Source organism: Orbicella faveolata, unplaced genomic scaffold (assembly GCF_042242905.1).
Source record: "Orbicella faveolata isolate gen_17 unplaced genomic scaffold, um_ofav_v1 contig_46, whole genome shotgun sequence".
Classification (NCBI taxonomy): domain Eukaryota; kingdom Metazoa; phylum Cnidaria; class Anthozoa; order Scleractinia; family Merulinidae; genus Orbicella; species Orbicella faveolata.
Window position 1 is genome coordinate 22,957,935 of NW_028301576.1, and position 15,063 is coordinate 22,972,997.

General features: G+C 40.0%; 1 protein-coding gene and 1 pseudogene across 1 annotated transcript; both read right to left on the reverse strand.

Annotated features, from left to right (window-relative positions):
* Positions 1–8,596: 8,596 nt before the first annotated feature.
* On the reverse strand, positions 8,597–11,572 carry LOC149098945 (uncharacterized). Its single transcript, XM_089277474.1, has 2 exons — positions 11,109–11,572; positions 8,597–9,811 (listed from the first exon to the last, which is right to left on the reverse strand). Exons 1-2 carry the CDS (start codon positions 11,569–11,571, stop codon positions 8,898–8,900), a joined length of 1,377 nt encoding a protein of 458 aa, XP_089133600.1. The 5' UTR covers position 11,572; the 3' UTR covers positions 8,597–8,897.
* Positions 11,573–11,574: 2 nt separating this feature from the next.
* Positions 11,575–13,960, reverse strand: LOC149098946 (uncharacterized; annotated as a pseudogene).
* Positions 13,961–15,063: the final 1,103 nt, after the last annotated feature.

The following is a 15,063-nucleotide window of genomic DNA, read 5'->3' on the forward strand; positions in this document are numbered from 1 at the left end:
CTGAAAATGAAAATGCACAACAATTTTAAAATAATTCTACGGAGCCGATTTCTTGTAAACTTGGAAAAACGACAATTTGCACAAAGTGCAAATTTCCTTCCGTAGAATTTTTTTATTTTTTTTTCTGACGTTTCCTCTCAATAATAATATTATATTAAAACAATAAAAAGAAGGGGTCACCGGGCTTGTTTTTGTGTAAAAGCCTTCGCTAGTTCCGTTATTCCCACGCGCGTAGACACGCATTCAAAAATCCAGACTTTATAAGAGGAGCAGTTGCTCATGAGCTGCTTTGACTACCGCTGACTGCTTCGTGTGCCCGCGCGGGCGAGGAGGGTCCGAACAGGCGTTTTGTTTTGATTGCTGCCAAAACATCATTTACAGTTGTAGTTAGACAACTTCCTGGGCTTACTCTGTAGGACTTTTACACAAATTCTGGGTAGATTTGCTATGTTTTGTGAGTCCTTTATACGCTCCCGGTGGCTGTCATGATCGATCGAGTTGGCTTTGAAATTTGGGAAAAATTGAATACCAAAAGCAATTTTTCTTAAATGGGTTATTCCAGAAAAAATACACACACCCCAACGGATGGCAAGCATTTTTGACTCCCCCCCCCCCCCCCCACCCCTCTGACTGGATTTCCCGGACCGCTAGAGCCTCTCTACCGCCCGGATTTCCAAGCTCAAGGACCCCCCCCCCCCCTCCCGCCTGGATTTTCACTTCTTTTTTTAAAGGCCCTAACTGGAAACAACAGGCAATAGAAAAGACGTAACATTTCATCCAAAAGATCCCTGTTTATTATAATTTTAAAAGCTCGGCGAATATTGCAAATTTTGTGAGAACACTATAAACTGAAAGACTACAAGATTTCCCATTGCAAAGTTCTTTTTTTAAGTGGTTAAAATGTATCGATCGAGGTTAAAGTTAAAAGTGACCCCCGAGGAAGAATTTTTAGGTTCAGATCCCCCCTTCCCGCCCGGATTTCCCGAGCCATCAACCCTCCCTCCCACGAAAATTTCCAGTTTGCCATCCGTCGGGGGTGTGTGCATTTTTTCTGGAATAACCCAATACACAGAATTGACTAAAGTTGTTCTAGCAGGTAAAGCCTCCTTTATATGCAAATTTCGTCTCCAACACTACAAAAGTGACCTTGCGCGAAAAAAGCCGCGCGCCGCCATATTTGTTTGGTCTTTCGGGTTTTAAATCTCGCGCCTCTATGGTGCGTGTTACTCACGCGTGACGTACGATGGTGATCTACTCCCCGCGCGAGAAAACTGGTACCAGCCACCTTAAGGCTGTTATTACGAACAAATAACCTCGATCATATAAGCATTGCAATTGCATTAAAAAAAAACCATGATCAATGATAGAAGATTCGATTGACCAATCAGAGCGCACGTACAAAACTTGTCAACAAGAAAGACCTTGAAAGTATTGCTCTGGTCGATCCCACTTCTAAGCTTTTCTAAAAATGAAAAGTTTTCCTTTATAATAACCTTGAAGACAATTCATGCTACCACTTAGTTCAGCAGGCCACTTCTATTCGTAACTGACTTCGTTGCAATCCAGTTTTTAGTCGCCAATTTAGCTCTTGCGTCAAACATATCATCACCTGATTACGTGACCTGAGTCACGTAATAATTAATTATAGAAGGACATTGAGTAAAAACGTTCACAAGGATCTCGCGCGGCCATTTTTTTCTCGCGATTTTCTTTCGCGTCACGCACGACGGACTAAGCGAAAGAGGGACTACTCGTAGTCAGTAGTCTACAATTTTTCACCAATCTACGACGTTTGATGTCGAAAAACTACATTGAACAAAACGGAGCAGTCTTTAAATGCCACAGACAGTGAAAAAAGTCGCAGTTTGGCGTAAACTGACAAAGTTAACACTGCTATCTTCGGCACACTGAATGTCTGCCAAAATTCTGGAAACGAGAAAAGGACAACCCTGGTTATTAAAGAAAATGCCGGCATATAATTCTGCTGAGATGCGTTTGTAGCCATAGCAATAAAATACTCGACATCAGAATAATACTCAATCTAAAATATGTTTCTTTCGTCAGGGTTTGTTTTTAAACGCTTAAACACATTGCCGTATACAGGCAACTAAAAGTCAATAGGACATTTCTCGACCGCAATAGATGCAGTATATGCCGCAATCACAATTTACACACCAACTGTAACATCTATATTAGGTGCCCATCACAATGAAAAACACACAGACACTTAGCTGAACAAAAACCACAAATACGTCCTAAAAAAATCAACGCTCTTAGTCCTCTTAGTGAGCTTAAGGTCGGTTAGTTAGGAAAAAGAGTTTTCATTAGCAACTTTGATAAGCTTTCCGCGATGACGGTCAGTATTTACAATGTGTGTATACTTCCCGTCTTAACCGAAGCTGATTAATTTTTGAGTATTAATGTTCTTAGATGACACAAAAAGCATGTATATATTAGTCAAATGTATAATTCATAGGTGACAGGCATACTCCGATGCCGTCAAAGGTAGACTTCGTCTTAGCAGTTGTTACCTAACTATTTGCAAATGTTTTTCCACGCTAATTTGTAAGTTAAATCTGTCATTTGCGCTACTGCAAGCTAACAAACAGATAAAGGTAAGTGACTCGCAATTTTCCTTCACGTTTGATCCAGACTACGTAATAACGATCAAACTTTCAATAAACGACAATGTCCTTAGCCTACTTACCAACTAAGTTTCAAGAAGTCTCCCTTCTATAACTAATGTTGTTTTTCAGCAGTTCATTGACAGTTCCAACTTTTACCGCCGTGTGATTTGATCAGGATTCTCACGCCACGTCCGATTTATTTATGTTTGCCCTGGACTTGAAAAGCTTCCTGAAGGAGCACGCTACTGTCATGAAGACAAAAGAGATTATACCCTTTATTGCGCGGACGAACCTCTAACGCATTGTATCGCTGTGAAGTTTTCAGGGGCGTTTGGACTTTTGAAACTCTCTCTGCATAGATACCACAAACAAACTGTGTTAACGGAAATCAAACAACGTTTTTCATTTACCACGTTCTGACCGCAAATAACTCAACAAATCCCCGGTCTTTTCATGGCCTTTTATAAAATCACTCAGTACAGCAATTTTTAGTGCCACTTGCATGAACACGATAAATGTTCTCAATGTCTATAATCGATGTTCTTAACTTAGCTTCGTATCGCGTTTACTAAAAATACTGTTTGTCATTTACATTGTAATGTTTACGCCCGAGTGAAGTTCCCACGCCTATTTAGATATGAGACAATAAGCCTCTAAGATCAATTCTGATTTGACTATTTTAAATTAATCTTTTTCCTTGCCTTCCTTTTTCTTTTCACCTAATCGCGATTTTCGAACTGCAGTTTTTGCTCATTGTCGATAGTTTTCGATAAAACGTGCCAATGAATGAAATGTTTGAAATTCCCGCACAGTAAACAGTGAACACAGACGGGATGTCAAACTATTACAGAACACGAACACCGAACATGCTCAGTTGTCACGAACCGGTGCCGCACTCAGACTAGTTTTCACCAAGCAGAGGTCAAGAACAATTCTGAGGCTAGTCCCTTTCGATAAAAAAAAAAAAAATACTTGCTTTAATGAGAGTGATGCTCTACAGAAGCCAACAGTGTCCTCTTTTGTAACTGTGACTAAACTATAAGTGAGGTATAGGAAAGAATGTGAACTGAATCAGATTATGGAAATCAACGCTTCTGATTTTTCAGTATATAGACGTTTTCCAGTGTTTGCCCTTAAGTGTACATTCTGACTACAATCACTCTACGAAAACATCAATGCAATCTTTTACGACCGAAATGATGTTTTGTTCAATATGTTGTCAAGGTACAATGTGTTTTTTCGCTTGTCCAAGAGTAAAGTTGTCGAAGGACAGTTCGGCAAAAGGAGCGTATTTCGCGTTAAAGGCAGGCTTACATTTCTCAAGTATCATCTTCAACGTTCCTTTTTTATTTCTGTGTCATTTAGAAACCATGGTGAAGAAGTCCGGAGGACCCTGGGAATAAACGTAAAACTTCATACTTTCCCAGGTATAGTTTCAAATGACGAGTATAGATGCAAACTTGTGCCCAGTCCATTAAATTCCGAGGTTAATTCGTCACGCGATCTGATAGCGTGACGAGTAGAATTTCCTTTTTTTTCTCATTCTGCCCAAGCACTATTAGTCCTCCCTCATTTTTTCGCTCGCTCACCCTCCTTTTTTCGCTCGTTCCCAGCTAACGAGAGCTTGGAACAGGCTAGAAGAATTCTCAAACGAGGAGACGGACGACAAAAGAGGACACTCTAAGGCAAAATGGTAAAAAAGAAAGCTAAATCACTGATATTTAGCATGTAACAGCGAGCTTATTAGACAGCGGGATTTTTTTTAAGTGTGAAGCATTGCTACCAAATGTGTTGTGGTTGACAGTAAAATAAAGCAAATAAATAAAGCACCGTTGATATTGTTTGTTTCTGTAGGTACATAACTCGTTAGATTTATCGCAACCGTTCTCCCTTAGAGGGGTACTCCCTTACATGGGCTATATAGGTATGTGCGGCCCCAAAAGGTATTTGTTTTTCAGCCGCTTTGGTCATAAATAATGTATCGATTTTGGCCGTTTTGGTCTTAAATAGGGTATGAGTAGTATAGAGTGCACCCATACTACTGGTATGGTTTTAGCACTCTAGTCTTGAATTGGGTATGTTTCTTAGAAGAAGCTACATTTTTATCATTATGAATAAGACCGTCAACAAAAGCCCTTCATAACTTATGTTTAGGGCAACTGTGCCAGCTGCAAAGGTCATTAATAGGGTATCGAGTTTTTGGCCGGGTCCTAAATAGGGTAGTGAAAATCGCAGATTTTGCTCATATGGGCGCACACCCCTACCCAAATTTTCTGGGAGTACCCCCGTCCGGGCGTGCTACCAACTTATGAGCTCACGCTGAGTTGAGCGGCTCAAGCCACGGCATCAAAGATATCAACGACACCTGAAGAAACTTTCGGAATGACCCTTGCAATGACATCAATTAATTGAGTTACAATAAACGGTGTGCAGAAAAGACTGATTTTGTCTGGGGTAACATTGTATAAAATTAAGAGCATACAACCATGTAGACTAAACAGGAGGCACAGATAAATATAACATTATTGTAGATCTATTATTGCTCTACATACAAAACTTATTCTGTAACCAAATCCAAGCGGTTCTGTCTTATGGCGCAACAAGCCTGTCGCATTACATGATTTTAAACCAAACCTGGTTTGCCTGTTCTTTTCCGGCTTGTTTTTTAATCCATCTCCTTACACATCCCTATGTCACTTTATGACGTTACGTTTTGTTTTCCTTTCCCCCATCCTAACATGCGTCCGCCCTCTTCCATCTTGACTATGACGCGACTAAGCCACCATCTTGACTATTCAATTCATCTTAGGGTGACAAAGCCGCCATCTTGAATTCGTCTCAGGGCGACAAGGCCGACATCTTGAATATGAAGTGCGCCCTAGGGTAATGCCCCCTACTACTGGTTGGTGAGCTCACCTCCGCTTACGACGCCCCGCGTTCGACTCATGGGGTGCGTAAAATTTGTAGCTATTTTTCTTTAGTTAAAATTTAGCTCTTCATTTATTAACCAAGCAGAAGGTCTGTATAGGAGAATCTCGACCAAGGTCGAGAATACAGACCTGGAACACAGTGAAGTCTGTACAAACGACTGAGGTCAAGATTCTCCCATACAGATCAGACCGACTAAGTTCGGTTAATAAGAAAAACGTAATTCGTTTAATTTGACTGGTATTTTGCTTGCGAAAGGCGACGAGCTGAACTAAAATCTGCCAAAGTTTGCTTGATTTTTTACCTTTGTTTATTGTCATCAGGCTTTTCGGCACTTCCATTTAAAAAAATAAAATAGTCAATATTTTTGTATTTTAGTTTGCAGCTTTTGCACTGCAAAATGTAACCGGTCTGTAGATGTCGGTCTAGATGGGAACGTCTAGACCGCGGTCAATATCGATTTCAGCCAATCAAATTCGTGAATTTAGTAGCTCCCAGTCCTTTTGAGACACGGCCATATAATAAATGTATAATACTGATAAGAAGAAATCAAAGTTTATAATAAAATTAACGTCTAAAAAGTCTGAAATAAGGCTCTGTTCATGTAATATAAGTTAATTAGGAAAAGTTATTTTGATAGATAGAAAGAAACTGAACCACCTTTTGGCAGGGTAAACACTTTTCTGTTACGGTCCTTAAGTATGTCGTCACATTGCGACCAACTGACAAACACATCGACACCTGAAGCCACTCAATCGCTTACGACTGTATCACCGCTAAATGTAATAACAACGCTAAACGTAATACCAACCGTAAATGTAATAAAAATTAACTCTAAATGTAATACTAACCACAAATGTAATAAAAATCAACCCTAAATGCAATAACCTACCCCACCGTAAATGTAATACAATTTAACGCTAAATGTAATAAGCTGACCAACCGTAAATGTTATACAAGTTAACCTCAAATGTAATAACATAGTGTTAAAAGTTTCCTTACGGTTACCGGGCATCACTTGAAGTCTCGGTGATTTTTTGTGAACATTGCCAAGATTCTGCATAGTTCCGGTCAAAGCTTAACTGGTAACTTCTGAAGATTTCTCAAGAAAATAGCCCTTCTGATGGTCGAGCATTTGCAAACATCATTTCCGAAATTCTTTGCAGCGGATCGCGCAATTACATAGCCCACTTTCGAAAATAGTGGAAGCCTGGGCGAGAGAAGGCGTACGTTCAGTTGTGTGATCGTTTGGAGGAGCACGAGATGGAAAACAAATGTGCGAGCGCCGCCAAACGATCCCATAATTGATCCTTCACCAATACTCACTCCAGGTTTACAGTTTTTTTTGAAAGTGGGCTATTATTAGAAGTCCTTCTGGTTGTGTTGAAAAGATTTTGATGAGACGGTAGTATGATAAAACAGATAAAAATATACTGATGGCACAGTTGATATAATGACAACTTTAATAGCAACGATACTCATTCATATATAATCACAACTTATTTGTAAATTAAATAAACATATTAGAAAAACGTATTCATACCCGTATAGGTATTGTATGGGAGTAACCCCCGGGGGTAATCTGCCTAACGGTTTAGTTAGTAAAGGTGATTAACCGTGATTGGGTAATGTGATAATCTATTGAAGTGATATCATATCACTGAAAATATTGATGCCACTTACACCTTTGCCACCCTTAGTAACGTGTTATTACATTAAAGGTTAACTTGTATTACATTTACGGTTGATCAGCTTATTACATTTAGCGTTAAATTTTATTACATTTACGGTGGGGTAAGTTATTACATTTAGGGTTGATTTTTATTACATTGGCGGTAAGTATTACATTTAGAGTTAATTTTTATTACATTTGCGGTTGGTATTACATTTAGCGTTGTTATTACATTTAGCGGTGATACATACGACAATGAACTAGCATTGGGTGCAAACTGTGCCTCTGCCAAGGAGCTGCAAAATCACTGTTTATATGCAGTGAGTGGTATTTAACATAGGAGGATATTGCAACCGGATTTTTTTTCCTTTGAAAACGAACTGGAACCGGCGAACTCTGAATGCTTCAAGAACGAGACAACTACGACATCTCTGCGGGGAAAATAAGATACAAACTGTGCACTAGCTTGCAAGGAAGAGCCGTTACACTCTTGGGTACTGGGATCTAACCACGAACTTGACAAGCAGCAACAACAACAACTCAGCTTTGGTTCCAACAGCAGTGTTTATTTTCTCTAGATAGTACTTTCAATTTAATCAAAATGTTATCGAAAAAGCTTTGCGACCGCGATCGCTTATTTAGGACTTTTACCAGCGTCTATTGTTCAAAACATATAACAAGTGCACTAAGATAACGACGAGAAAAAAAATTACAACGAATACGAAGTCCTTTGAAGATAGTGCAACCTTTAAAAAATGCTAGTTTTAGCTCAAGAATTTATTGTTACAAGTGCTCGTTACTTGGACGGGAAAGTTCGAACTAAATTACTCTAAATTAAAAAAAACGAATTCTCGCTTAAAACAACTAACCCAACATTCATTACTGAAACTTGACGAAACAGCCAAAGTATACATAGCTCCAAGCGTTCGAACTTTCAGCAAGACGAGTTAGCAGATAACAGGTAGTTAAACAAAGTCCTATTGAACTGAACGAACTTCGGTCATGAAACTTATTAGCAAAATAATCCACAGGCTTAATTAGAAACTGGCAAAATGTAATAACAGAGGAAATATCTTGTAATTAAACACTGCCAAATAAAGCTGCTGTTGGCTTTTGAAAATGCAATGTTTAAAAATTATGACAAGTAAACACAAATTTAAATATTGATAATAATTACGGCGGAAATTAAAAATTGTATCGAAGCAAAGACAAAGGCTAAATGCGAATAGCCGGCAAGCAAATATTCATTGAAAAACGGACTCAAACTGTTACCGCGCTATCTTTCTAGAGCTAAATATATTTCACTACCAAAACTTAAACTTGAATGGATATTATGAGCAAATAAAGCAAATTATCGAAAAGCTGAATATGCCTGTATAAAGTTCCACGGCGGAGGTATTAAACTGAGCAGTCTACAAGTTGCTCCTGAATGTATATTTCCTTTATTCTTAATGATACAAGTTTCTTGAAAGTTACGACACTAATTGCCGTTACTTCTAAAGCTTCTGTTTTTATATTCCTATCTTGTAAGTACCGTAGTAGGTGCAAAAAATAGAAACACAAGAATACAGTTATTTAGTTTTAATTACGATCAGGCAGAAATCGAAGTCCAGTTTATGAGTTTATTCATGTTTGTCCACTGAGATATGACCAAGCCATCGTTCTTCCAGTTACAGCCAAGTGTCCTCGACATCCCTTGGCTCCGCGCCAGGCTGCCCTTCCTCTGGAGATGGGTTAGCTTCTTGTTCTGTGAGGCTATGGGTAACCCGTCCTCCCTCATAGACATCAACGGTTAAGCTCTCCTGGCATGTCAAGTATTCTTCACTTTCTTCGCTGAGAGTAACAACCACTTCATCGGGCTTCCCTGCATTTGAAGTTGGGTTAGCTGCTTGTTCTTTGCGATCAAAGGTAACCCGTCTTGGCTCATGAACATCAACACGTACAGTCAAGCTTCCCTGACCAATCACGTTTTCGTCCGCTTTCTTTCTGGGATTTTCAGCCACTCTATCACGCTTCCTTGCCTTTGGAGTTGCGTTGGTTGCCATTTCTTCAAGATCAAAGGTAACCCGTCTGGGCTCATGAACATCAACGCGTACAGTCAAGCTCTCCTGACCAATGACGTTTTCCTTATTTTTCTTCCTGGGATTTTCAGCCACTCTATCACGCTTCCTTGCTCTTGGAGTTGGGCTAATTTCTTGGTCTTTGAGGTCAAAGGTAACCCGTTTGCGCTTACGAGTATCAACACGTACGGTCAAGCTCTCCTGACCAATCGCGTTATCCTCATTTTCCTCTCTGAGATTACGAGCCACTTTACCACGCTTCCTTGCTTTTGGAGTTGGCTTAGTTTCTTGTTCCTTGAGTTCAAACGTAACCAGTCCACTGTCCTTTAAAGTGCTGGACACCGACGGCATGTCGATTCCACCAGTTTGCAGCTGTTGCTTCAGGATGTTCGTTCCAGTCAATCCGCTTATTTCGCTCTGCAGTTCGGTAAGTGGCAGGATCAAAGCAAGACAACAAGAAAAAGACCATTGGCGATTTTTGCGCCATTGTTTTATGTAACGATGGAGGTATACAGCATACTGAACTGTGAAAAAGACAAGAAAGAAATCAGTATTTTTTTTTCCCATGGAAGAAAATCGCAAGTAGTCCTTTAGGCCATACGAAATTAAAAGTTAATTATAAAATGCCAGTCAACCCTTGCTGTGGAGATATTCCAATGATTTTCTTTTTCGGTTTTGACATTGCTGTAGATTTTACCGTTGCAAATACAGGAGACCGAGAAAAAAAAAACCAATAATTATGATAAAACAAAAAAGAAAAAAATGAAACACTAAGCGACAGTTTATTTAACTCTCACTCAAACGCCTTTGGATTTGCATAACCCATTGTTTATCCCTATACAGATATATAAGAGAAGGGGGTTGGGGGCGGGGGCAGAAAGGGCCCGTGATAGCTGTTTCATTATTTATGTAAATAAATTTAACCACATTTTTACAGGCATGTTTTTACAAATTTGAAATTTTGTAATCTTTATTTGAAGTTAGCTTTCACGGAATTATGGTCAATTTTTAAATGAACTTTATAGAATTACTTTATTACTTATTTTGAATTCCAAAACTAAAAACTGACGTTTTAGAAAAATCCAGAAAAATCGGTTGATCCAAGATGGCGGCTCCTTCGAAAACCTTCCCTAATAGACCAATTCGATATATTTAAATTCAGCTTGATAGTGAGGCCTAGAGGACACAAACAAAAGAAATGAATAAACATGTCATTCAATTTCCTTTGTTTGTGTCTTCTAAGCCTCACTGCCAAGCTGAATTTTAATATATCGAAAACAGTCTATTGCCAAGTAATATGACGTCACTTTTCTATGTTATTGACAACAAAGGAGAAATGTTTGGACTAAAAGCCGGTCTTAATAGGGTTAAAGATGATTTTAGGCTAGGCAATGCTATTTCCTCTTGGTAATCCAAAACTGTAATTGTTCAGTTACTTGAACTTTAAAAGTAGCTCACATGATTTCGAAATGTTACACAGACTCTTTTTTTAGATATTTTTCATTCACGTCGACAGAATTTTAGTTTGGCAAAATGCCATCGTCTGGCCTTTTTTGAAATTTTGGTCAGAGTACTAGCTTCGTCAGTTTTCTACCATTTTGTGAATATATTTATTTTATTTTATTTTTTTTTTGTGAGTTCAAGCTACTTCACAATAAAACACTATTAGACTACTTAATTAGTCCATGGTTTTCTATTTAGCAATAATTTTTAGAGGTTGTTCCACGGGTTAACAAAACTCACTTAGGGGCAAGCTGACAAGCTGATTGTAAATAAATGATTCATTCTATACTGGCAGATAATATACGAATCAATAATTACCAACGAGAAGGGTGATCACTAGCGTATTAGCTCCAACCACCAGTATGTTGAACGTGATGCCGTCCACGTATGGGTCAATGGAGGATGATGACATACCCTCTTCAGGAATTCTACTTACAGCTCCTATGCCCAAATTAAGGAATGTGACAGACAGAGATGACAGCATTAACCTGTTCTCGAATGGATCTGCCATAGGGCTGATGAGGGAAAACAACACCACATAAAGTCCTGAGGTGACGAAGGCTAATCCAACATAGGCCCTGCTCTCTCCACCCAAAAAGATAAGAGCAGCCGTCAAAACGAGCTTGCGAATCATTTCAATGTACTCCCAGTACCATGCACGGGAATGATAGTTTTCGAAGAGGAATCGTAATCCCATTACAATTCCCGTGGCTTGCTCTTGATGTTCCAAAGCCTCATTCTCCGAGTGGACTATATTACCCTTCGCTTGCTCTTGAGGCATCAAAGCTTCATTCTCAGCGTGGATGACATTTCCCGTGGCTTGCTCTTGAGGCTCCAAATCTTCATTCTCGGCATGGATTAAATTTTCCGAGTTTTGTTCTTGATGTTTCAAATCTTCGTTTTCGGCCTGGATAACATTTGCCGTGTTTTGCTCTTGAGGCTCCAAATCTTCATTCTCGGCTTGGATTAAATTTCCCGAGTTTTGTTCTTGATGTTTCAAATCTTCGTTTTCGGCCTGGATAACATTTTCCGTGTTTTGCTCTTGAGGCTCCAAATCTTTATTCTCGGCATCGGTATCGATTAAATTTTCCGCGTTTTGTTCTTGACGTTCCAAATCTTCATTTTCGGCGTAGATAACATTTCCCGTGTTTTGCTCTTGAGGCTCCAAGTTTTCATTCTCGGCATCGGCGTGGATTAAATTTCCCGCGTTTTGTTCTTGATGTTCCAAATCTTCCTTTTCGGCCTGGATAACATTTCCCATGTTTTGCTCTTGGGGCTCCAAATCTTCATTCTCGGCATGGATTAAATTTCCCGCGTTTTGTTCTTGATGTTCCAAATCTTCATTCTCGGTGTGGATAGCATTCCCTGCGTTTTGCTCTTGACGCTCCAAATCTTCATTTTCGGCGTGGATAACATTTCCCATGTTTTGCTCTTGAGGCTCCAAATCTTCATTTTCGGTGTTGATAGCATTTCCCGTGGCTTGCTCTTGAGGCTCCAAAGCTTCACTCTCGGCGTCGAGTACACTTCCACGAAGCACCTTACGTTGTCTCCAAAGAGCTATCAGCGAGGCAGTGGGAAGTAAGATGATGTAAAATACGGCGCAGTATGCAACGATGACCGAACGATTGTACTCTTGACTGTTGCAGTTTATGCTGTAGTCTGCTCTGAGGTATTCGTCACATGCTTCGTCTTCTTCGTCGATGCAAAGTTTGCGACAGGCAAGTGGAACTACTTGTGCTGTCTTCGAGCACGTATTGAGATACGTCAGGAAAAGGAAGAAAAACGAGTTTCGGTAAATCACCTCTTTAGTCTGGGCAACCTTTTTTCTTTCTGTTGTCTGTTCAAAGCGCTTCGCAGTAGAAATAACTTTCTTAGTCCAAAAGCAAGGACAGACATCAAGATGGCAGCAGCATTCATCGCGAGCATAGCAAACAAGTCTGCAAAGGCGTTCATTCTTGCATTTGGCAAGAGACAATGAATTGGTGCCACCTGGAAAACATTCATCTGCAATATCTCGGAGTATCTTCCAATAACCTCAAGAGCGCCTGGCCATTTTATATATGAAAATGTTTCCAGAACTCCATTTGTGACTTGGTAGAAGCCAATAAGAATTTTTAGCCTGCAGAGAATGATATCCACTGAAGAACGTCCTTCTTTTTTCTTGCTTTTTCTTTTGCTTGTCCAAATTATAACAGCAAGGACTATTACAGCTACTGCCGCTATGACTGACAGCTGGACAGTCATCCATCTTTTGGTTGGACACAGCTGGCATGTTTGCAATTGTTTATAGTAACCAGGACTGCATACCGCGCATACTGGACCTTGGTAGCCTGTGGCACATAATGAATCTTGACCTCCCTTACACGACTCTTCTCTCGGACATTTGTATGACTTTGGCACGGGGTGTGCGAACTTATTGAGGGAATGATTAGTTATTGAGAAATTGATGCTTTTGCCAGGAGTGTAAGTTATATCAACGAGGCTCATCGCAAAATCTTTATAAAGGAGTTTGTAAGTTTCGTTTCTCCATTTCCACCAATAACCGGTCTTAAGAGTAACAGAATCGTTGTCACAGTGTAATCCATCTTCACAAAGTTTGCAACCTTCAAACCGATGAGTACGGTGATGACCTTTTAAACATTTACAAGCGCGATACCCAGCGAAAGTTAGGGTATCTGTTCCTGTTAAAAAAAAAGAAAAATCAAAGAAAAAAGCCTACATACTCAGGCTGTTTATAGTTTAGTTTCAAATTTAAATCAATCGATAAATATATATATTTTATATTTTTTGGTGGTTGCCTTTAGAAGCATAGTAATGCACGGCCACACAACACCTAAATGTTAGATTCTCCCGATAATGGAACTTTCAGAAAAAAAAAGCTTTGCAGATAACAGATTTCCAGTAATTTATTACCATCCGGACACGGATTGCAATCTGCCATCATCTTTCCAGGTGCTTTATCAGTGGGGACGAAAGTGCCATTGGGACACTGACGGCAACTTTGGTTAACAAAGGCTTCAGTGTCAGAGTAGAAGCCACCTGTGGCAAGAAGACATTGATTGAACAAGTTAGGTCCTACATGGCATGACATCATCCTCTGCTGGTACTGCTATATATCCCTTACCTTCAATAGTCCAGCCTCGAGTTAAACAGGACGTATACCGCTGAATGTAAATACTAAAGAAGCGTTTGTACAGTATAATTCTCACTCAGAACTTTAATATATAAAAATGCCAGTGAGAACATGACCTAATATAAAAAAATGTACATTGTTTTGTGTTACGCTTCAGCACTTTCACTAAGATATTTTGTAAATAATTTACTTAAGATTGAGACTAGCACTGTACAGACGAGTCTTTTTTGTTAACTCGAAGCTGTGTTAGGGTGCGCGTTGCACTCTGGACTGCTTAATAAAGTAGCGTGTGTTCTCGTCCAACATGGCGTCGTGTGTTGTCTGACAGCTTGGTGTCAGAAGTTTTCGTAACTTCACGCCCCATCTCTTGGTCTAGCCTCTTAAAGCGACGGAATTTGCGGGTGGTAACTCAGACGAACGCTCTCGACGAAATCTGGTCTTCAAGCGAGCTCAGATGAAGTAAATATGGCCGAAAGCAAGCCGCCAAAGCTATCGCTCAGTGAAAACAAAGCAGCAAGTGTAAGAATGTGGCGCCGGAAATTTAACGCTTGGTGTCTACTGCAGCGAGCCTGGAGGGACGCCAGCAAATGTCCAACGATTCCAGACCATTGGGTTGCTGAAAAGGCCCAGTCCGAAACTGCGGCTTTCTTTCTTGCTCTCCCAGATGATGTCTTGGAAGTTTTTGATACCACAATCTTCGCGAAAATGACAACAACGGAGAAAAACAACCCTTGATATATCAGCAGCACCTAGAGGTTCATTTTGTCGGCCAGGAGACCATAATGCCTGAACGGCTAGCCATTTTCAACTGCATACAAAAACCTGACGAGTCCGTAACAGATTTCGAAACCCGGATCAGAAGCACTGCCCAAAAGTCCAAATATTTCTGAAATGACAGATACAGTTCAGGAGCTCATGCGAGACCGTTTGTGCACGGGCGTCCACCACAAAGACCTTAGAGAACTGCCTCTTTACCATTACAAGGAAGACGGGAAAACACCCTATACAGTTCACGAACAACTTGCTCATGCAAAGTCCTGGGAAGCAGCTCACAATACCAATATAGCCATTATGCACTCAGCCCACCCTAAACTCGAAGAGCAAGTCAATCAATTGACAAACAAATCGATACAACGCCCT